Source organism: Perna viridis, chromosome 9, assembly GCF_037379345.1.
Source record: "Perna viridis isolate PV_CMFRI_1.1 ecotype Kerala chromosome 9, ASM3737934v1, whole genome shotgun sequence".
Taxonomy (NCBI): Eukaryota; Metazoa; Mollusca; class Bivalvia; order Mytilida; family Mytilidae; genus Perna; species Perna viridis.
The window spans coordinates 32,741,832-32,764,972 of NC_142453.1; the positions used below are offsets into that span (position 1 = coordinate 32,741,832).

At 32.4% G+C, this 23,141-nt stretch overlaps 1 protein-coding gene across 4 annotated transcripts in view; it reads left to right on the forward strand.

Annotated features, from left to right (window-relative positions):
• The first annotated feature begins 70 nt into the window (after positions 1-70).
• The window catches only part of LOC148607874 (uncharacterized), a 28,010-nt gene continuing 4,939 nt past the window's right edge, over positions 71-23,141 (forward strand). Inside the window, exons 1-19 of one of the 4 annotated variants that reach the window (XM_088546554.1) lie at positions 71-233; positions 2,652-2,719; positions 3,602-4,087; positions 4,274-4,635; positions 6,619-6,690; positions 8,895-8,985; positions 9,624-10,567; positions 11,809-11,912; positions 13,115-13,220; positions 14,050-14,151; positions 14,380-14,439; positions 15,869-15,949; positions 16,904-16,935; positions 17,268-17,328; positions 19,195-19,253; positions 20,746-20,806; positions 21,150-21,274; positions 21,791-21,950; positions 22,579-22,665. In XM_088546554.1, the coding sequence (XP_088402680.1) occupies positions 2,665-2,719; positions 3,602-4,087; positions 4,274-4,635; positions 6,619-6,690; positions 8,895-8,985; positions 9,624-10,567; positions 11,809-11,912; positions 13,115-13,220; positions 14,050-14,151; positions 14,380-14,439; positions 15,869-15,949; positions 16,904-16,935; positions 17,268-17,328; positions 19,195-19,253; positions 20,746-20,806; positions 21,150-21,274; positions 21,791-21,950; positions 22,579-22,665 (3,048 nt within the window). In that variant the 5' untranslated portion in view covers positions 71-233; positions 2,652-2,664. Of the gene's footprint in view, positions 234-2,640; positions 2,720-3,601; positions 4,088-4,273; positions 4,636-6,618; positions 6,691-8,894; positions 8,986-9,623; positions 10,568-11,808; positions 11,913-13,114; positions 13,221-14,049; positions 14,152-14,379; positions 14,440-15,868; positions 15,950-16,903; positions 16,936-17,267; positions 17,329-19,194; positions 19,254-20,745; positions 20,807-21,149; positions 21,275-21,790; positions 21,951-22,575; positions 22,666-23,141 lie in introns of all 4 variants that reach the window. The other 3 variants (XM_088546553.1, XM_088546551.1, XM_088546555.1) reach the window with 3 other exon arrangements.

Here is a 23,141-nt window from a genome sequence, read left to right on the forward strand (position 1 = left end):
AACAGATTTCTGTTTAAACTAATGATTTGTATTATAAATCAAGTCTAAGATACGGTTCATTATGATTTACGTTATTATGAAATAGATTGATAGCTATGAATACTTTGACTGTAACCAAACTTCTTGATAGGCAGACGCCGAATCGTCAGTTCAAGTAAATATTTTCCGGAAACAAAATTATTGAAAGATTATCCCCCCTGATTAAGCTACAGCTGACAGAATATTTGTGACTTGTAAGTTTCAATGATTTAACTGTATCTGTTAAGTATTCATTGCCAATCCCTTACATAAAACATTTGGCTATAATTGCAACTATCATTTCTATATCGATTTTGCGAATGCAATCTCTTTTCAACTGTTTTAAAGAGTTTGAATCTTAGATTGCATGCATATACATTGTTATTGATTATTTGCGAAATGAAACAACGTACAAGCACATTTAGACAGTACATTTAATTGCTGTGTATAAGGTTTATCTTACAACCACAGATAATTTTGTAAACAACCCATGATATGCTAACCTGGCCTACCAGTAGTTAAAATAATTTTTAATTCTAAATCATTTTCTTGCATTACATTTACAACCACAAACAATTTTGTAAACAGCCCTTTTATCAAAGCTTAAATTATCATGAGAAGCAATCAGCTGATTAGGGTTATTGATGATGATTGAAAATTAGAAAAATTCAAATTCAACTTCAGCGGTGATTGGATGTACTGGTATTTCTACCCAACCATTGATATTATATATATCAGTTGATGAAGTATTCCCACTACTAAAATAGGTTCTACTACTATTTAAAGAGTAGAAGCAAATTAAAAATGAGAGTTATTGTCTTAACATTCACTTTTGTTTACTAAATTGTAGAGGGACTGAAAAAGCTTTAAGACAACATAAAATTGACTTGAAGTTGCCAAATTGTGATTTGAATTTTCAAAAACTGGCAATCACAAAATTCTGAATTTTTGTGTGTGTGGTCCATTTCCAGTCAACTAAAAAATATGAACTTGTATATTGTAAAAGCAGTAGTAATATATAGCATTTTTTGTCAAATTTTAAGTACCTTTTTGACTAAAATATATGTTCAAAATGAGACAATGCACTGGTACATGTACATGTAATTAGTCTTTCATTAACATATAATGTACATTAATGTAAATTGTCAAATATGCTTTCAGTTAAAGGTGCCATACATTATAGATTTTCATTTTATGTTAAGTGCAAAACAATGGGAAATAAATTTATGTAATGTTAATAAATTTGTCTAAAGGGAATTTCTTTGGGGTGAATTTTGATAGAAATTAATCATCCTTTTATAGGAAATAACAGAATAGTTGCTACACTGAAATGAAAATAGATGCACTGTATGTTTGTCCTTAGGAATTGAATTACCAAGACAACATACATGATACAAAAAAATCACTTGAAAAATATATCCCATGTGGGTCAAAATAACCCCAGAGGGATATCATTCCCTGAATGGGGGATAGGCCAACACTTGTTCATTGATCCTGTTAGGTAAGCACAGGAGCATGTACATGTATCCATGCACATGTGTGGTACCAAGATTTCCATAAACACATGTAATTTGTATAGAATGAAGCCAGATACTACATATGTACATGTAATATATTTCCATAATAATGTGAAAAATTGAAACTTTCAAGATTTTGGTTTATCCATCTCCAAAGCTGGGAAATCAATGACAAAACATTCTAGATTAACTTTGACAGCTAAAACTAATCAATTAAAGAAAGATCACATCTCATTCCCTAAAACATAATGAAGAACAATACATGTCATTTGTAGTGATTTGGGATTAACATTTGAGAATGGGCCATTTCTAATGAAATTTGGAATTTCAATGGGCCATTCTTGAATGACCCATTGTCATTTGTAGTGATTTGGGACTAACATTTGAGAATGGGCCATTTCTAATGAAATTTGGAATTTCAATGGGCCATTCTTGAATGACCCATTGTCATTTGTAGTGATTTGGGACTAACATTTGAGAATGGACCATTTCTTATGAAATTTTGAATTTCAGTGGGCCATTCATAAATGTAGAACAACATATACCACTTGTAGTAATTTGGGAATAACATTTGAGAATGGGCCATTTCTAATGAAATTTGGAATTTCAATGGGCCATTCTTGAATGACCCATTGTCATTTGTAGTGATTTGGGACTAACATTTGAGAATGGACCATTTCTTATGAAATTTTGAATTTCAAAGAGCCATTCATAAATGTATAACAACACATACCACTTGTAGTAATTTGGGAATAACATTTGAGGATGGACCATTTCTAATGAAATTTGGAATTTCAATGGGCCATTCTTGAATGACCCATTGTCATTTGTAGTGATTTGGGACTAACATTTGAGAATGGGCCATTTCTTATGAAATTTTGAATTTCAGTGGGCCATTCTTAAACATTATTTGTAAAAAATTGTAATCTTAATCGTGTTCTTAAGACATTTTCAGCTGGAAAATAGGGTTGTAACAAAATTACCAAACTGATTAACTCAAGGCAGCAGTCCATAGAAATGTGATAAATGGTACATGTCCCCTCTAATTCCAATCACTGCATTTGAGAGAAATTCAGAGGTTCATATTTATTTACATTCTTTTCAGTTTTTTTTTAGAATTGTTTTGTTGATGGAAGACAGCAGACACTTACAAGAAAAACAAAAGAAAAAGAGATCAACTGAAGGTTTGGTTGAGTTACAAAAGTTTCCTTGTTATGTTATGATTTTAGTTGGTTGTCAGATTATTATTCCCACACTCAGTCAGTGGGTGCTATATTGCAATACACTTGTCAGTCCATCCGTAATTTTCTTTGCAATTTTTATCTTCTCTCCATTGATAGATTTAATTTAAATTAGGTGTACATAGCATTATATGGATAGGGCAAATGTTGTATTAGCAATTTGTTTTTGCTCTCCAATATCAACTTCCTGTTTTGCCAGACGTTGCCATTTTTCATTTCCTGTTTTGCAGGACTGGGTCATTATATGGAACAATAGAGATAATTTTCGACACAATAATACAATTATCTCGTCTCTCAACGGATGGATTGGTTTTAAATTTGGTGTGTGGCTTTATATACATGTAGATAAGCCGTCTGTTATAAGTGATTTTGATTGCTCTTCAACTTCCTGTACGAGTTGGGATGTGCTTAGTACAATAATGCATGCAAATTCATGTTTATTGTTTGTGTTTTAATTTTGTCATAAAAATATCAAATGTTTTTCATTTTTTTTTTATCAAAAGAAAACACATGCTTTTCTCAACTATTAAAAACCTTTAGGGTCAAACTTAAACAAAGTGATATAATCCTGATCTTCTACATGTACCACCCTGTTAATCTCTCTAGACTCTACATGTGTATCTTCTTCAAACTGTTGGTATATATTATTAGTTCATAGGAAATTTAATTATTTAAGCTAAAGGTGAAAGGTCAAGATCTCAGATTAAGCATTTGACATGTTGAGAAGAAATACATCAATGCTTTGTGTTGCCCTTCTTTTTATGTGGTGGTGTAAGAAAAAAAACTATACTTAATGTTCATGATGTTAGCTTTGTTTTAATTTAGGGAGTCAAATGAAAAAAGATGGGAAGAAAAAATCACATGATGGGATGAAAATAGGGAGTTTGCCTGGAACCATTCAGCACCATCCAGATCAACATGGAACCAGTGTACATCAGACTGATTTACAGCTTCCAGATAGACTAGTACCAGATCAAGCAAGACTTCATAATGTTCCACCAAAGAAAAGTCTTTCACCATCATTTCTGGCTTCACTTACTTCATCATCAACACAAGAAAGCAGTTTTCAGCCACAAGAACAACTGTACACAGTTCAGCACCATCCAACTTCACAAAGTAGCATACCAACAACAAGAGGTCCCCCTGATGTAAGATTCATGAACCAAATGTTGTCCCAGAATGTTGAACAAGTGAGACCATTCAGTGCTGACCAAGGAGGATTACTCCGCCAGCAACTATTGCAAGGGATTAGACCAGAGCTAACCAAGTCAAAAATAGATCTTCCTCAGGCATCATCTCATTATAAGCCAGGTACATGTAAAGTATTGTATATTTTTAATAAAAAAAATTAGTAATCTAAAAACTGACTTTCTTTATATACAAATTATGCAGAGAAAAGTTGTGAAATTCTACACAATTTTGTTTCCAAACTTTTTTGGATTATATATAAGTTGTGATCCCAGAAAAATAAAGACATAGTTTCCTTTCTTACTTCAGACCCGTCACAGCCCTCCCCACTTTACCAACAAACCAGTCCACCACCAAATAGAACAGTCCACAATATCCCAGGTTCTTCTCCTGGTAGAGCAAGCATACCAGAGACAGAGAGAGCTTCTCCATACCATGTGTCTACCATAAGGAGAACCCCATCTCCAGCCCCTAGACATCCATCTCCTCAGCCATCACAAGGCTTTAGACAAGGAAGAGTTTCACCAGCACCTGGGGAAAGAACACAGTTAAGTTTAGACGAGGCTGTGCGACTGATGCAAGGTCATCCTGCTGCTAGTGTTTCTGGACAGTTTCTTTCCCAATTGTCTCAACAACAAACAAGACAACAGGAGGCTGAGGATGTTCATCGGGTAATTATTGCTTATTTGTTGTGTAAGATGTTTTTATTGGATAACAAATGGTCACATGATATTAATATTTTTAAAATTTAACACCTCTGCCTCTTTGGTAGTCAGTATTTCATGATTAATGCCAGCTTAATTATTAACAGATTATTAAGAATAATTCTCAGATTCCATTCATTGTTCTCCTCAGGCCAATATAGTATTGTAATTATGTATTTTTTGTGCTTCAGAACTCAAATTCAATAGAACTTGTATTATTTTTTTTATCTCTCAAAATTTTCTTAAACCAATTTAATGAAACTCAGCAATAACTCAAAGTGTACAATGTTTAATGGAAATATAATGGTATTCTGCAGTTTGTCAATCTGTCCAGATGTCATAAGATATTCCAATAGTGCTTTGAGTGTTTTTGATAATTTTCTGTTAGAATGTTTTTCTCAAGTCCTTTTAATTTTTGTTGTTTTCCAATTTTATATTTCAAAGTCATCAGAATTCAAATATTTAAAAAAAATGAGGGGGTACAGGCATAATATGAGCTTTTTAAGTGCAACTTTTAATATCTAATTTGATCAGCTGTGAATATTCTAGCTAACTACTACATGTATAACAAATGTATATTTGACCTATTTGTTATTTTTTGAAAAAAACTCAAAAATAAAATTTGCATTTACACACTCTGACTGTACTGTAAATCAAGAAATAAGCACCAAAGAGAATATTCATGATAGTTTCATTTTTACAAATAGGTTACTGGTACATAATACTGTTCCAAAAATTTCCCAGTTTACAGTGCCAAAAGAAATTGCTCAAAGCTGAGGAATATATATCCTGACTCTGATATTTGAAATGTAACAGAATACTGTTAACTAGTTTTGATATTGGTTGAAATGTGTTTAATTACACTTTTCTTCTTTTTAGCTAACCTGGCCAAAGGCCATGTGAGCTATTGCCATGACTTGGCATCCGTCATCATCCGTCGTCTTCATCGTCCATTAACAATTCTTCAAAAATCTTCTCCTCTGAAACTACTGAGCAGAATTACTTGAAACTTTGTATGGATGTTCCATGGGGTATTTGCACAAAAGATGTGTTTAGATTTTTGATCTTTCAAAAAACATGGCCACTGTTACTAAAAATAGAACATAGTGGCAGACTGTAGTTTTTCGCATATATCTCCAAAACTGTTAGGTTCAGCCAAATTCTGACATAGTAAAAGTGTTCAGCATGATGAGATCTATCTGTGGTCAAATTTTCATTTTAATCTATTAAAGCCATTTGGGAGTTATTGCTCTTTTTTCAACATTTTTTTTGCTATTTTTAATGTTATTTCTTTCAAAAATCTTCTCCTCTGTCACTACTTGACCAATTGGAACCAAATTTGGAGTATCTTGCACAAGAGATGTGTTTAGATTTTTGATCTGTCAAAAACATGGCCACTGTTACTGAGCGGAATTATATGAAACTTTGTACAGATGTTCCTTGGAGTACTTTGCACTAAAGTTGTGTTTAGATTTTTGATCTGTCAAAAAACATGGCCGCCATTACTAAAAATAGAACATAGGGATCAGACTGTAGTTTTTGCATTTATATCTCCAAAACTGTTAGGTTTAGCCAAATTCTGACATAGGGTAAAAGTGTTCAGCATGATGAGATCTATCTGTGGTTAAACATTCATTTTAATCTGTCAAGCCATGTAATAATCCTAATCTGACAAGCCAAGTAATAATCCTTATGATAAGTCCTACCAAAGTCTTCTTCAGTCAAAATTGTTATACTACTTCCTGTTAAATTTATTACCATTGAAAGACCAGGTGAACGATTCAAGCTCCTGAGAGCCTCTTGTTTATGTTCTGTTGAATGGTCAATACTTTTTTCATATAGACTTTCATATACGTGAACATTCTGCCATCTATATCCAGCTACAAAAGTCTTATCTATTTTTCGCCATTTTTCATTTTATCATCAGATCATTTTATACTGTATTTTCAGCATTACATGCCCCGTTTCCCAGAATCCTTTGCGCGGACTGATTTCTATCCTAGCTCTGATTACAGTCTGAAGGTCAGGTTTGATTGCCTTGCCCAAATTAATGGAACAGGAGCTTATATAAATGCAACATGCTAAAATGCTTCAACTTCTCCAAATAAGCTTCTACAACTGCTGAATCTGCATTATTTTGGATTGCACATATTTTTGCAAAATTGTGTTCCTTATTAACTTTAAACAATATTCTTTTAAAATTGCCTCATAGAGCATGCAGGGCTTGCTTAAAATTCCGATATTTTTGCTTTTGAGATTCTAAATATAAAATTCTTTACTTCGACCCCTTGCTTCTAATTTTGCTTTCTTTCAATTTATCCACTTTTACGAATAGAATGTAGAAATACTGCCATCCTTACATCAGCTGTTTACAGTGTGCCTGCAGACTTCTTTAATTGCTGCTAATTATTTTTTTTGATAGATAAGTAGAGAAAGAATGGAATACATGTTGAGAAAAACACAACCCATTTATTTACATTTGCTGTTGTAAACAAATATTTTATACACCAAGTTAAGGATGGGAGGGAAAGTACACACATGTAGCAAATTCTCATGTTCATATTTTTGTTTAAAATATTAAAAAATTATCAATGATTTCGAGTGATGACATCACCCTGTGACATTGCCAATAAGTAGAATAATGTCAGTTTTGAATACCTTGTCAAATATTATAAGAGCAGAATGATTCATAAAATTGATTTATTACTCTTCAAAAATACTAACTGATTAAAATCTTTTCTACATGTGCAGTGATTTTGTTTACCTTAAATTACATCGGAAATCAGGTTGTTTTCCCATATGAAAGTTTCCCATTTCAAATAAAATAAATTATTTCCCTATTAGTTGTCAAAATCATAGAAATGGTGTCTCTGTGTTAATATTGCACTGATTGTCTTTTTTATTGTATTCCCAGTAAGATTTAAAATGTTAACTATTCTAAAATACCCATATTAATATGAAAAATGCATATTTTCCCAGTTAAAAAATTAAAAGAAGATAATTTTGAAAAAAGGTAAACAACATCTCTGTGCAAAAATCCTGAAAAGCTGAAAAATAATTATTTTCTTGAGATTCACTTACATGTAGTCCTATCATAGGACTGTCCTATGCCCATAATTTTACCAAACTTTTTCATATCTGCTTGAGTGGTTGCTATCTTCAGCTAGGACTGCACTACTCTCAAAGTCTTGTTATTACTAGGTATTAGAAGTCTTTCTCTGTTTTAAACTTATCAGGTGCTGACTTTATTGGAAATAGGAATTTTTTCCCCCACAATATTTGATTTTTTTGTATTGTCACAAGTGTATTATGAGTGTAAAAATCAGCTTTGATTAACAGTATTTTAATTCTATGATGCATTCTAAAATGACTTTTACAAAGAATGGAATAGTTTTGTCTTTTGGAACTTGTGTTATATTCCCACAAGCAAAATTTTTGGCTATGTAGGAATCCTCCAATCTGATTGTCTGTCTGTCTGTCATAGCCTGTCCACATATTTGTATGCACTGTCAGCACAACTCCTCCTAAACTGTTGAATGTAGATGTGCATGAAGGATGACAATTATTGGCCAATGTCTATGTAGGGATATAATCCAAATTGAGGGTAAACCTCGTAGGTGCAATTTCTACTCACCCACTAAACAGATTTTGATGAATTTTTATTGGAAATTTTGGCATCATTTGTAGATGTGCACGAATGAAGATCATTAATGTCAGGTCGTTGCATCAAGAGATTAACATGATTGAAGTCCACAGAGTACTGGGATATTGTTTTTATGGACTTGCTCTTATTATTTCTAGTTTTATTTATGCATACTTATTGAATGTTCAACAAGAGTTTTGTCAAGTCTATATGGCCATTTTTTCATGGAGTGTATGTTTTGTTTTGTTTTGTTTTGTTTTTTTTTATCAAGTTTTTTCCACATCATGTCATCACATACTAAACTCAAAAATTATTATATTTGATATTATATGTATCTATATAGCTATGGTTTTTTTTTTTCATTTTTATGAGTCTCTTAAATGGGATAGTATAGATATTAGGAACCGTTTGATTGATTTTGACTGAATGTGCATACATTTTATAGGAATGACTTGGTCCTCACTAATTGAAAAAAAAGTCTTGACAAATATATCTTGTAGTTGATCAGTCTTCTTCCTCAGGTTTCTTAAATTTGAGGAATTTACTGACTCGAACCCTGTCTATAACCAATTTACATTTGTAGGTGAGAGAACCAGTTTCACAGAAGGCAGAGAGATCAACAAAACAGTTCATCAGTACCATGTTGGCTCAGGCTAAAAGTAGACAACAGCAAGGTATTATAAAAGTGTACAATAGCTGACATTTTATACCTGGGGCTATATTGCAATCACCTTGTCTGTTAGTTAGTCTGTCCATCCTTTACACATTTTAACTTCTAATGGATGGAATGCTTGGATATTTGGTAAATTGCTTTATCACCTTGACTCGTATGTTTTCTCCCCTATGGAAGTTTGTCAGAAATGGTTGAATGGGAGTATTTTTAGCACAACATGTTTGAAAAATTGTGTTTGTATAGACTTCTAGTCTACAATAAGCATCCATCCTCACCTTTACATTAAAGATTATTTCACGAAAGTATTCAATCTACATGAAGTGTAACACACATCTTGTGTCTATATGTGTTGATGGAATGTTCTTTTTTATGATTCTGATTGAATAATCTCCAAATTTAACCTGATTAAATAATCTCCAAATTTAACCTTTCAGAGCCATCATCATACTCATCATACTCTTGACATTCAACTGGTGTACCAAATTACATGTAGATATTTCTGAAAAAAAATCATTTGGTTTTTGTTTAGATTTTTTAATGTAAAATTCACTTCAATTTTTGGTCTTAAAAACTTAATTTAGTCCAGTCTGGTTTCAAAGTTGGTCATGTCATTGTAGTACTAACATTTCTATTGTACAGCTCCAGCATCACAGTCCATTGATTCTACTACTACTGGTGGCTTATTGCAAGGCCATACTATAGACCAGCCTACATCATTAGGTAGCATGATGTTTACTCGAGGTTTGACTGTAGACACTGAACATGGTATGTCATTACATTCTTCACAATTTGTCAGAGTGTCTCCAGGGGCACTACCTAGACAATCATCCCCTGCCTCAGGAGCAGTACAACGACACCCATCACCATCTGGGGGTGTAGTTCGACATGGACCCCCTGCTGGAATTCTGCAGAGACCTACTAGTGGAGGGTTGCCTAGGCAGGGTCTAACAACAACTGCACGTCAGATCACATCAGTAGGTCTCCCTACATCTCAGATGTTCCAAGCTGGAATGGTGTCCCAGACCCAGGGGCTGCTCCAGCCTCAGGTTTCAACATCACAGTCTACAACAACTAGACGAATACCGTCACCTAAACCACAGCACAGGCATAAAGACTTTGCTCAATCACAAAGGAAAGAGCATGTTTCTAATGTTAATATTTCTGAACATTCAATCCCAATTAAGCAACCAGTTGTTGAATTGATTAAAATTCCATTACCGAAATCAGATGTTGAAAAAATGCCGACATTCTCAGCTAGCCAGATGGCTTCACTTACATCACAATTACATCAACATCATCAAGTGCCATTCTCACATCCTTCTCAGTCAGTTAGTGTCACCATGACAACAGAAATACCAAAACCAAATCCCAGCAATGTCAATCCTTTTACTTTTCCTTCCAAACCTGCAGCTGCCATAATATCTCAACCAAAAAATCAGCCTCGATATGAGGTTATCTCCCCTGTAGTGCCTCTGGTTACAGAAACAAAGAGGAAATTATCTGACATTGAGATGCCACAGCTAGACCCAGTTCCCCCTTTACAGAAGGAACCAAGTCCAGTTAAAGTCGAAATGGTCAAAATGGTATGTTACTTATTTATAATTGATAGATAAATAACTTCATTGTGAGACTTAAGACAGTAGGAGAGCATATAGATTCGTTACCCAATTTAATTTTATTGTTGATTTATATTTACTAATTTCCAGAGTGAATAATTAGAGAAAATAATTGTCATTTATACTAATTCATTAACTATTGAAGAACAATTTTTTATGCCTCCGCGACAAACAGTCCGGGGCACATTAATTTATCCCTGTCCATCTGTTTGTCCATTCTGTTCATCAATCCGTATTACACATGATCATGGCTTGTCTGGCTAGCTTATCGTACAACTTTTTAACTACATCTGAAATATTTTACAGGATATTCCTACACATGATGAAGGTGTGCAGGGCCAAAGGATTTTAATTTTTGTAAAATATTACAGAAATTGGTCATAGTTACACTTAGTCATTTTAGTCAGAAATGTATGGATCATGGCTTGTCCATTTATCTCCTCCTACAGTTTTTGAACTACATCTAAAATATTTTACAGGATATTCCTACACATTATGAAGGTGTGCAGGGCCAAAGGATTTTGATTTTATGATGTACATGTATAATGGAAATTGATGATATTTAGACTTAGTCATTTTCATCTGAAACAGAGCTATATGGCTTGTCCAGCTATCTCCTCCTGTAGTTTTTGAACTACATCTAAAATATGTTTTGCAGGATGTTTCTACACATAATGAAGGTGTGCAAGGTCATAGGATCTTGATTTTTGTGGAATAAATTACAGAACTGAGTGGTAGTTCGACTTTGTAATTTTTGTCAGAAATATACCCCAAGCAAAAAATTTAGAGATTTGTTATTGGTGTATTAACATTTTTTATGTGTCCATGAGTCCATCCATCAGTCCTCTTTTTCTCATCGCAAGTATTTTTGCAGTGCTTAACCTAACAAACCAAATATTTACTGCATCAACCAACAGTACATAATCCTTCTGAATCTGCAAACCATGTTTTCGTACAAACATGTTCTTAATTTGGCAAATCTAGTGAGGGGGGGCATCATTAGGGTCTTACAGACCCTTTTCATTTACTAAAAAAAAATCACTACTAGCAAATGACGCAGGGGATCCTGTGACAAACAGAGCTTTTAGTTTATCTCATAACATGTTTCATGTTTTTCTAATTTTTCCTCAATTTTGGGAATTGGTAAAAAATATGTGATAATTGAGGCATTGGTACTCATTTTGGTAATTATGTTTTGTCTTTTTTAGAAGAATCCATTTAACATGAGAATAAAGAACCTAGCCAACCTTCCCACTAATACCATGTACAGAGCTACATACAGGGCACATAGTATGGCTGTCCACAGAGCTAAGTAAGTCAATGTGAAGTATTATACAGGTTACATAGTATGGCTGTCCACAGAGCTAAGTAAGTCAATGTGAAGTATTATACAGGTTACATAGTATGGCTGTCCACAGAGCTAAGTAAGTCAATGTGAAGTATTATACAGGTTACATAGTATGGCTGTCCACAGAGCTAATTAAGTCAATGTGAAGTATTATACAGGGCACATAGTATGGCTGTCCACAGAGCTAAGTAAGTCAGTGTGAAGTATTATACAGGGCACATAGTATGGCTGTCCACAGAGCTAACTAAGTCAGTGTGAAGTATTATACAGGGTACATAGTATGGCTGTCCATAGAGCTAAGTAAGTCAGTGTGAAGTATTATACAGGGCACATAGTATGGCTGTCCACAGAGCTAAGTAGTCAGTGTGAAGTATTATACAGGGTACATAGTAGGCTGTCCACAAAGCTAAGTAAGTCGGTGTGTATTTGTGAAAATAGAGATTTAAAATTCTTGTAAAGTCTCCAAAGTTGTTCATATGCATGATATGCTAGTACATGTACTGGGATTCATCTACCCACAGTGGAATGTATTTGGTTAATTCAAAGAGGTCTGAGATGTATCATTTTATGAAAACTGATTTTTACACTAATATTTAGTCTTGTGTAAGGATGTGAAAATTCAATATTTACTGGTATATGATTCCTGCAAATCCTTGCTTAATTCAGAGCTAGTTTGAAATTTGAGGAAAATCTCAGTTCAAGATTTTTTTGGTAAGGCGCTGAAATCATCTGTAGACATTTGGTTTTGTATTTTATTTTATGAATATTAGTTTTGATCTTTTAGAAAAAACATAACAAGGTTTCAAGCCACAAAAGGTACATACATGTAGATTGGTGGGAGTTTTGGCATATGGCATCAATCATTTTGGAAATATGGGCGAAAAGGGGGCAAAAATAAGCACTTCATAGAATTAACTATATCATTCTTGTAAAAGCATATGGATGTCTATCACATTTTTCCACTATTTTAAGACTTAGATCAATTTTTGAGGTTAATTCTTGAACCCTTTTGGAATTAGGGACCATTTTGGGACAACTTAAAATTCAGGTGAAATTCTCGTCTAATCTCAATAAAAATTCACAGCTGTATCAAGTTTGTTATGAAACTGGGTACTGAAGCCTCAAATAGTATAGTTGCATCATGCTTTTTTGTTGCTATTCTTTAGAGCTGGTCTAATTACAAGTACAGCTAAAACATTAGATCTCCTGCGACAGAATTTACAGAAGTTTATTAACAAAGAAATAGATGTTATAGTTAAACAGTATTTGGACGTAAGTTTATAAGATAATTGTCATAATCAGTAAAATATTAGCCTATTGCTGTATTGTTATTTGTTTTGTTTTAAAAAACAAATATAAAGTTTAAGTGATTGTAAATAGGTCCATTACACAGATCTAAATATGGTATGATTGCGTAATGTATCACAGTTATTAAGTCACACCATGTTTTCAGTAAAAGTCCGAAATTAGTTATCTCCCTTTGATCTTGTAACAAGGTATATGTATTTGGAAGTTTTGCTGCTTTAAGTAGTAGTCTTTGTAAGAATCATGCAAATTCTGTGATATATGATACACCCCACGAAAGGCAACACATTATTATTTTCGTTATGTTGCTTTATAGGTCTGTATGATGAATTGTATAATTATTCATTCCAATCTGTCTGCTCTTAGGAGATAATCTACATTGAAAATCTAACAGTTTCTATTGTATTCTAGTGTCATTTACAGAGTTATCTCCCTTAATCTTGAATTCTACAGTATATTCTGTATAATTTTTATCTCCTAAGATCCAGGGTTATATGAAAAGCCATATGTTAATGTCTGTTTACAATAACATTTTAAACAAAATATAAAAAAATAAAAATATGTAGGCTTTCCAATCATGAATCACATTTTGCATGATTCTTATCTGGAGTGCTACTTTAAAATAGATTAGGATGACTATTGTAAAGTAAACAGTATCTTGAATGATTAAGTTATCACAGTGAGGTATAATGTTAAAGAAAAGCAAGTCGTACATTTAAGTTTCAATTATTTACAAAACAAATTGCACTGCATGTTGTGTGGACACAGTAATGATGTCATGTTTGTATTGTTTCAGACATTCTTCAAACCTGGTATAGACAATATTAAGAATAACAATGGAGAGAATTCTGTGACAGATGAACATGTACAGGCTGTCTGTAGACAGATATTAGAGGAGGTATGTTGTTAATTACGCCTGTTCTATGCTGCATGTAAACCTAGTCATGGAACACTTAAAATATACAAAACTATTTGCTATTTGCTTCCTTTTAGATATCTTGTTGTTTAGAAGGTGGGTTACTCTTTGGTTGTTTTTCCCTTGTTATTGGTGTCTATAAGAAAAACAAGGTATGTAGACAAAAAGAGTCAATTGCCAAAATATCACAAATATAATTTACATTGACAGGCAAAGAAAATGTATACCACGGACCAGAGAAGTACTACACCAGTTCGTGAAGAACATCCAGTAAGTATTGTTAAGTTTGTGGGTTTCATGTTCATAGTCTGTCCATCCTGCAAGTTCTGATTAATTTTCTCAAGCCTTTATATGACATGATCTGAATGAATCAAAGATAAGACCACAGTAGATTTGAAAAAAAATTTCTAAAAAATGTATATAAAAAAGTCAGTTCACAGCTTCTGCTAAGAATTCAAAAATTTGTGCTATGATATTTTTTGTGTCATGCGACGTATCGCAAGGGGACATGGAAATGCTGGACATCTGTCTGTCCGTCCACGTTTTCCACACTTTTTTAGCTCACCTGGCCAAAGGCCGTGTGAGCTATTGCCATCTCTTGGCATCGAGTATATCTCCAAAATTGTTAGGTTTAGCTGAATTCTTTCAATAGCTGAAATGATCCTTTAAAATTATTAGGACTACAAAAGTCTTCTGTTGTCAGATAACTCCTTGTAAGTCAATATCTTGAAAACTATGATAGATTAAAAGAAACTTTCAATTGTTGAAATGATCCTTATAAGCACTACCAAAGTCTTCTTGAGTCAGAATTGTTGGATAACTTCTTGTTAAATTTATTGCCTTTGAAAGGCAAAATTCAACCAGGTGGGTGATTCAGGCTCCTGGGAGTCTTTTGTTTTGTTATACTTTTACCAAATGAGTTTGGTTTTTGGTATGTGGCCTTATTATGAAGAGTTACAGATTAAGTTATACTTTGGTTACAGTTGAATGATTTTTACGGAAGTTATGGCCCCTGGACTTGGAAAATTTCAGTGAATTTTAAGTTTTCCACACTTTTTTTGTTTTCACGGGGGACATTGGAATGCTGTTCTTTTATTTGTAAATAATTAAGCAAGGGCTTTCTTAAACTGTAATTTTTTTGTTATGCTTTTACCAATTGATTTTATCTTTTGTATGTAGTCTTAGTATGAGAAGTTACAGATTAAGTTCAACTTTGGTTACGGTTGATTGATTTTTATGGAAGTTATGGCCTTTTGATTAGAAAATTTCAATGAATTTTAAGTTTTCCACACTTACTTTTTTTCGTGGGGGACATTGGAACACTGTTCTTTTATTTGTAAATAATTAAGCAAGGGCTTTTTAAACTATAATTTTGATGTTTTACTTTATATTTTCCTTTGAGGTTTCTTTAGAGCTTTACTTAATTGAATCTGCTATTGAGATATGATATGCAAATCTGATAGCTTCTCATTGGTTAGTTTTTTGCACTGGGTTTGCTACTTTTCATTGATTGGTTAGTTTCCTGTACAGGGTTTGCTAAGATGTTTTAAAAAAAATACAATTAACTCAAACAAAATAAAATTTCAATTCACAGCTGATTAAAAAAATATGAAATTGTAACTTACATAGTTAAATGAAAAAATTCATATTCCATATATCCATTATTGTTGATACATGTTGACTATTTTGTACTTTTTAGTCACTGCCATTTAGTAGGAAGAGAAATGCTTCTGACACAGATTCAGATAAAAGTGGTTCACACCTTGCTAAGAAGCTAAAAGTATGTGATCTTTAAACATTAACTTTATGCACCTATTCCTTTAATATGCGCACATGTGATCTTTCGACAGTAAATTTATCCATCAATTCTCTTTATGTGCATTAGACAGTTTTTTTCATGCACCAATCTCCTTTATGGTCATGCATGATATACTCCCACTCAACGAGTGGGTGGTATATTGGAATCACCTTGTCCGTCCATCCAAATTTAGGCAAAATTTTCCCAAATGATGGATTACTTTCAAATTTAGGATGTGGCTTTATATATGTAGGCTATTTTTGGGTGCTGTCCGGTATTGAATTCCTGTTTTTTCACTATATGGAATGAAAAGGCAAATTTTCGTCACAAAAATCTTGCCTCCCATTGAATGGATTTCTAAATCAGTTTGTGGCTTCATTAAACTGGGACATATGTTGTAAGTGATTTTGGTTGCTAGGTGATATCAACTTCCCGTATGTGTTGGGGTATGTCTAGCACCACAATGCATGTATCTTCATGTTTTAATAATTCTGATCTATTTCTGCTGTAATTATTAGTGTACTCCAGTTCTTTATATTGTATGGCAAAGTAAGAATTTTTGGTGAAACAAAATATGAGTCAAGATCTTTTATTGGATAATGACTTGAAACACATTTAATAACTTCAGACTCCGTGATAAATCAATTAGATTTGAAAGATTCCACAGCATCTTTTCTTTGCATATCTACTTGCCACTTTTTCTCCCTTTTCAATGAAGAAACTGTTTTATTACCAGGTCTCATGAATTTGCTGCAATTTTTACTAACTTGCAAAATCCTTTAAAATCAGTTTTCATATATCTTTCAAGAAATTATTCTTTCTTTATTCCCCCCCCCTTAAAAAAAAAAACCTTTCCTCTAATTTTCCCTTTTTTCTAATATATGTAGTATAATTTTGTTATTATCAAATTATCAATTTTGTTTTTCACATTTTCAGAAAAAAGGAAGGCCCCCTATTTATACTTCTGGGTTAGTATTTGTTATTTGAATGTTTTATTATTATGATTGAGGTAAAAAGGTAGTTCAAAACATATCTTACTTTCATAGATATAAATAAATGAGCAGTACAGAACACTTATGGGGAATATGAGTTCAAATCCCCTGTTGAGATCCTCAATAACATAAAATATATATGTATAAAACCAAGTGAAATTCCAGCACTTTAACTGATCACATAATGCAACCATTCCTAAATGGCATAATAACAAATTTGAGTTGTTCAAGCAAATCCTTTTCTATTTCTTGTATAATTCAAGTGTTAATGTGGAAGATATTAGATAATTATTTATCTTGTATTATAGACGATCAACACCTTCAAAACCTGCTAAAGCAAATGAACCTGTCAAAAGAGAGGGACCAAAGGTATGGAAGTTATTAAGTACCAGTCCATACAAAATTCAGACACTGCCAGTGGTAAAGTGATTCATGGTGTAGAAAAGTCCATGGATCAGACGATGCTTTCTTGATCTACATATGCTATATTTTCATGTGGCAATAGTCCTTCCTTTATTTAGATTAGTACTTTTGAGAAAAGTACACTTTAACTTCCCACTTAAATCAACCAAATTGAACCAAATCAAGAACAATAACTCTTGCAAAGTGCTGATTTCATGTACAATCTACATAAATTTTATCTCAAAAGCGCAACCCCCAAATGAAAAACAAAGACTGGTAATGTGATCTATTGCAGTTTCTGAACAAGAAATAAAACTGATTTGTGTGGTTTCTGACATGCATGAATCCCCTCCTGTCTGATTTTTATAAAGACTGCTACTTAATAGGTTAATGAATTGGAAATAGCGAATAACCATAATACTATCATGAGTTCTGAAGAACCCCTAGACTTAATGAATGTATAATTCGAGTGTTAATGTGAAAGATGTAAGATAATAAGATATAAGATAATCTTTAAGTTAAATCTGCAAGCGTCCTTGGCATTAGTGATTCTTTTTTTCATTATTCACGATAACTAATTGATTATCCTATTTACTATATCGATTTTCTTCATAATTTATCGCTATTTTCAACATGAATTATAAATTCTGTGATTGGCGGTTTAGTATCAGAGTCATGATATTTTGGCAGGAGAAAGTCTGAGAGTGAAATTATTGAATTAATTTCATAGTGTGTATTTTATAAATTTATTACACTGGGGATATTTGATAAAACACTGCTATCTATATGTTAATTCCATTTATCATTTAGATTAAACAGAACCTTTTTTTGTAAATCACTCAATGATAATGCTATTTAAGCTCACCTGGACCAAATATTTATATGAGCTTATATCATTCCTCTGAAACCATTCAATGGATTATAACCATATTTAGTCACCAGTATTCTTTGGGTATGTACTAAAAATGTTATTATTGATCATAGCGATGACGTAACAAATATGACCTTTTCAGTTTTCATTGCTATATTTTTTTTTTTATTTTAGAGTAATTTAATTTCAGATGCAAATCTCGATGACATATATTTCACTTCCTTGGTCACAGTTTATTACTTGTCTGTTTTTCACCTGGTCTAGGAATGCAATAAAAGCATTCAAATATGGCATCCTAAGAAAAACCCTAAATTTGAAACTTAATTATGAAATTATTATTTTGGACCAACTGCTGTATATTTGATCTTGTCAAAGAAGGGGGACTATAAAGTCACTTATTGACTTAAGATACAACTGAAAATTGATCAAGTGTTGAAAGTGTTTATTTTGAATTTGAAGACTTGAATCCATAACAAAGAAGCAAACATAAGAACTTGAGAAAATTCTTCCATTAAAAAGACAAAAGAATTGCTTAAAGTTGACTAAAATTCATATTTTTTTTCAATTTTGTATTTTTGGGGCATTTTCTGGTCATATTTCTGTCTAGAAAAATTGTGTCTACACCCGAAAAAACAACTTTAAATTTAGTAAATACATTCATTATTATTGTTTATCATATTCGAAAATATAAAGTTGTTTCTTGGATATTGATATAGTTTTCTGGATGTAAATATGTCGGAAAACAACACAATTGATAATTCTCAGCAATTTTTGTTAAATGATGTATAATCATGGCACTATTATGACATCATTACAATTAACTGATGCCTCAAAACATTTATTTTCATAACATTTATATAAAATTCTTTGTTTTGAACAATTTCTATGTTATTTATACCAAGTTGATATTTTTGGGCCATATTCATAGCTTAATGCACCTGCACTTTTGATTTTATTTTCAGTGGGACTCAAACAGGTTAAATGCCTCATCACAATATATAATGGGAGCAAGAGCCAACAAGTAAGTAGTTTCATATCTAGAAAAAAATAACAACTTTAACATCTTTGATGGTATTTTTAACTTAATTTATGTGCATTCCTGCCAAACCTAAAGGTGCACTGAGTTGGGTCACCTACTTTCACAAAAAATGAGATGGTGGGTCATGACTCTCATAATGTCTGTCTGAAACCAAATCCTGTACTGTAAAACATTGATGTTTTGCGGCAGTTTTATATTTCCTGTTTTCACGGTAACGTAAAAGCTAAACTGTCATAAATACTTTTTGATTAATCAAGGATAGTAAAAAAAGATGGTGCAAAAATTGCCCCATTTACAGTATTCCTTAAATTACTATAGTTGTTATTTTCATCTATAATTGTGTTGATCTCTCACATATGCACAAGGTAAAAGTAAACTGGAAGTCTTGTCTTTCTTTTTTCTGGTTACTGTTTCAACCTAAATCTTTGTAAATTTAAATAGCATCTTGTGTTTTTTAGCTCACCTGGCCGAAGGCCATATGAGCTATTGCTGTCACTTGGTGTCCGTCATCATCATTAACAATTTTTCAAAACCTCTTCTCCTCTGACACTGCTGGACTAATTGGAACCAAACTTGGTATGAATGTTTTTTTGGGTATCCTGCATTGAACCGATGTAAGGATTTTTCATCAGTCAAAAAACATGGCCACCGTTACTAAAAATAGAACGTAGGGGTAAGACGGTAGTTTTTGCTTATATATAACCAAAACCCTTAGGTTTAGTTAAATTTTGACTGGATCAAGGCATTGAGCATAATGGGAACTATCAGTGGTCAAAATTGTTTTAGTTCATTCATTCATGTTGGAGTTATTGCCCTTGTTTACATTTTTTTTTGCTGTTTTTTAATGTTATTTCAATTAAAAATCTTCTCCTCTGACACTATTAGACCAATTGGAATCAAACTTGGTATGAATGTTTCTTGGAGTATCCTGCATAGAACTGATGTGGGGATTTTTGATCCATCGAAAAACATGGCTGCTGTTACTAAAAATAGAATATAGGGGTCATACAGTAGTTTTTATCTCCAAAACCATTAGGTTTAAGCTAAATTTTTTCATGACAGAAACTAATTATTATTTGAACTACAATAGTCTTTAGGGATGAAAGTTGTCAGATGACTCCTTGTAAGCGTTATTGTCCTTGAAAGGGAAAAGAATGACGGCTTTTTTTTGTTTTTGTTTTTGTTTTTTTTTTTTTCACAGTTTTCCGCCACTATCTTGAAAACTATGATAGATAGAAAGAAACTTTCAATTTCTGAAATGATCTTTATGTTAAGTCCTACCCAAGTATTCTTGAATCAAATTTGTAGGACAACTTCTTGTTAACTTTATTGCCTTTGAAAGGAAAACATTCAACCAGGTGAGTGTTTCAGGCTATTGGGAGCCACTTGTTTATTGGTAACATTTGGAATGATGAGTCACTTTCACTTTGAACAACAGAGCGAACTTTGCAAAGACAATTTTTTACTTTTCCAGGGCACTTGGATTAGGAGCTACTCGAGGAAGAATTTACATTAAACATCCTGATGTTTTCAAGGTATACTTCAAAAGCAGTTTATCTAATAAGTCATTAATTGATTCTGAAAACTTTAAATGGTTCTATACAGTGAAGAAAACTTGATAATATAAATATTTGCTTTTTAAAGACAAGAAGTAAATACCATGGTGAGCCTGATGAGGCAAGATAGTTGTTCTGTTAATATTTTCAATCAAGCTTTAGATCGTTTATCCTTGACATTACAGTTAATTTGAGTTAATATTGTCATTGAAACTTGCTGTTAGTTTTTAGTATGATATTAGTAGCTTTTTAAGGAAAGGACACAGAAATTAAAACAATGGTGAAATTTTTAAGTAGTCATTAAAATGAATTATTTCCCCAGTACTGTGGAGATCAAGATGATAAACAATGGCTATACGAGAACCACAAGATGCCAGCAACGGGAGGTAAAGCTTATATGATGTTGTTAGAAGATGTCAAAGATTTGGCTGAGGATGACGAGTACAGGTATGTTCTTATGAAAAGATATGATATTTGTTTATTTATTTTTAATGATATGGATGCATGGTATATGAATCTTTAGTAAGTTGTTTTTTTTGGGGTTTTTTTTCGAGCACTTCTTTATGTTTTTTCTGTTGTAAATTAAATTATCAATTGAATGTTAGTGGTTTAACAATTAAGCTAAAAATAGTCAAGATATAACAATTATATCTGTTGGATCCTTCATACTCTTCAAAGGTAGGCCTTTGTCCAAGCTGCTGATTTTGTATGCTATGAAAATTTGGATCAGTGTATCCAACTAGTATATAGCAAGATTTGTTAATTAAAAAATTATGTAGGCTTTTTACCCATGAATCACATTTCGCATGATCCTTAGCTGGAGTACTACTTAATTAATTGGACTAAAATACAGCCATTTAATTTTTGAGTTGTTGGATGATATTGCTCTTAATCAGTATAACCTTTTTGGTGATGATATAGACCTTTGGATATATTTTCCAACCATTTGTTTGAACATTACAGAAGTAACCCAAATGTAATGATGGATGAAATTGTCGGTTTCTGCATCCCTGATTGGATGACTGAAAAGGTTAAAGTTCAAATGGAAGGACTGAGAACAGACAAAGCCAAGCAGAGAAGTAGATCTGCCACACCTAGTAATGGACAGGTTGGAACACAACAGGTAGGTCATGATCAAATTTGCACATAAAGGTCAAGGTCATAGTTTAATATTTTGGTCAAGGTAACATATTGTAAAATCATTCATTTACTTGTTCCTTACATCTCAATTGAAGAAATCTTAGAGACTGTGTTAAGACATACTTCTCGTAACTTTATTATTAAATTTGGTAGATCTTGTCTCATAAAAAATAAAGTCATTGAAAAATAAGGGTCACTTTTAAAAAGAAATGGAGGGACATTTAATTAATTCCTGTCCTAAGAATTATCCAGGTGTACAGAGGCAAATGTGCCACACATGGGAATCATATGGTTCGCATCATATGATTATCATATGAATTGAGCACCATATGATAATCATATGTTTCATATAACATATGATAATCGCATGGTTATCATATGATAATCACATGTTTTTCACAAACATATGATTATCATGTTTTCAAGCTCATATTATCATATGACAATCATATGATAATCCTATGACTACCACATGATAAATATATGATAAATATTATATTATTTTCCTATGATTACCATATGATTATCATATGAATCAATCACCATATGATTATCATATGTGGTACATTTGGCTGTATACAACAGTGTTTCTGCTTTCGATATTTCAGCAGGAAGGAAACGATGGAATGAAGGATTTACCCTTTTCAGCATTTTCTTCAGCAAAAAATTCACCACAGGTTGAAAAGGAGGAAATACAAGTGAGTTTGTTATTACTTTTTCTAAAAACTAATTTACATGTAGTACCATGAATTGGGATATTTCGGTGGTGGTTTTATTTTGGTTTGTTTGGCGTTTCTCTTAAAGTACTAAAATTAAACACACCAAAATATAATGTGTGTGAAATTTAGACAGACGATATACAGATATTGACTAGAAAAAAATTAATGCCATTATATGTATCTCACAAATGAAATGTCATAGATAAATAAATTATAGAGAGATTAGTGTAAACAACTATTCATCATTAATTTGACTGGTAATTGGAAAATTGCCAGAAATAACAACAAACGTAAACTGAAAAACAAAAATGATAAAAGTTCACAATAAAATATTATTCAGGCAAAATATCTTGGCTTGGACAACTTTATTAGTGAACATACTTATTATTTTAATGGTTATTTGATTGTAATAAAACAATAATTTCTGTCAGAATAGGTGTCCATTATCCACTGGA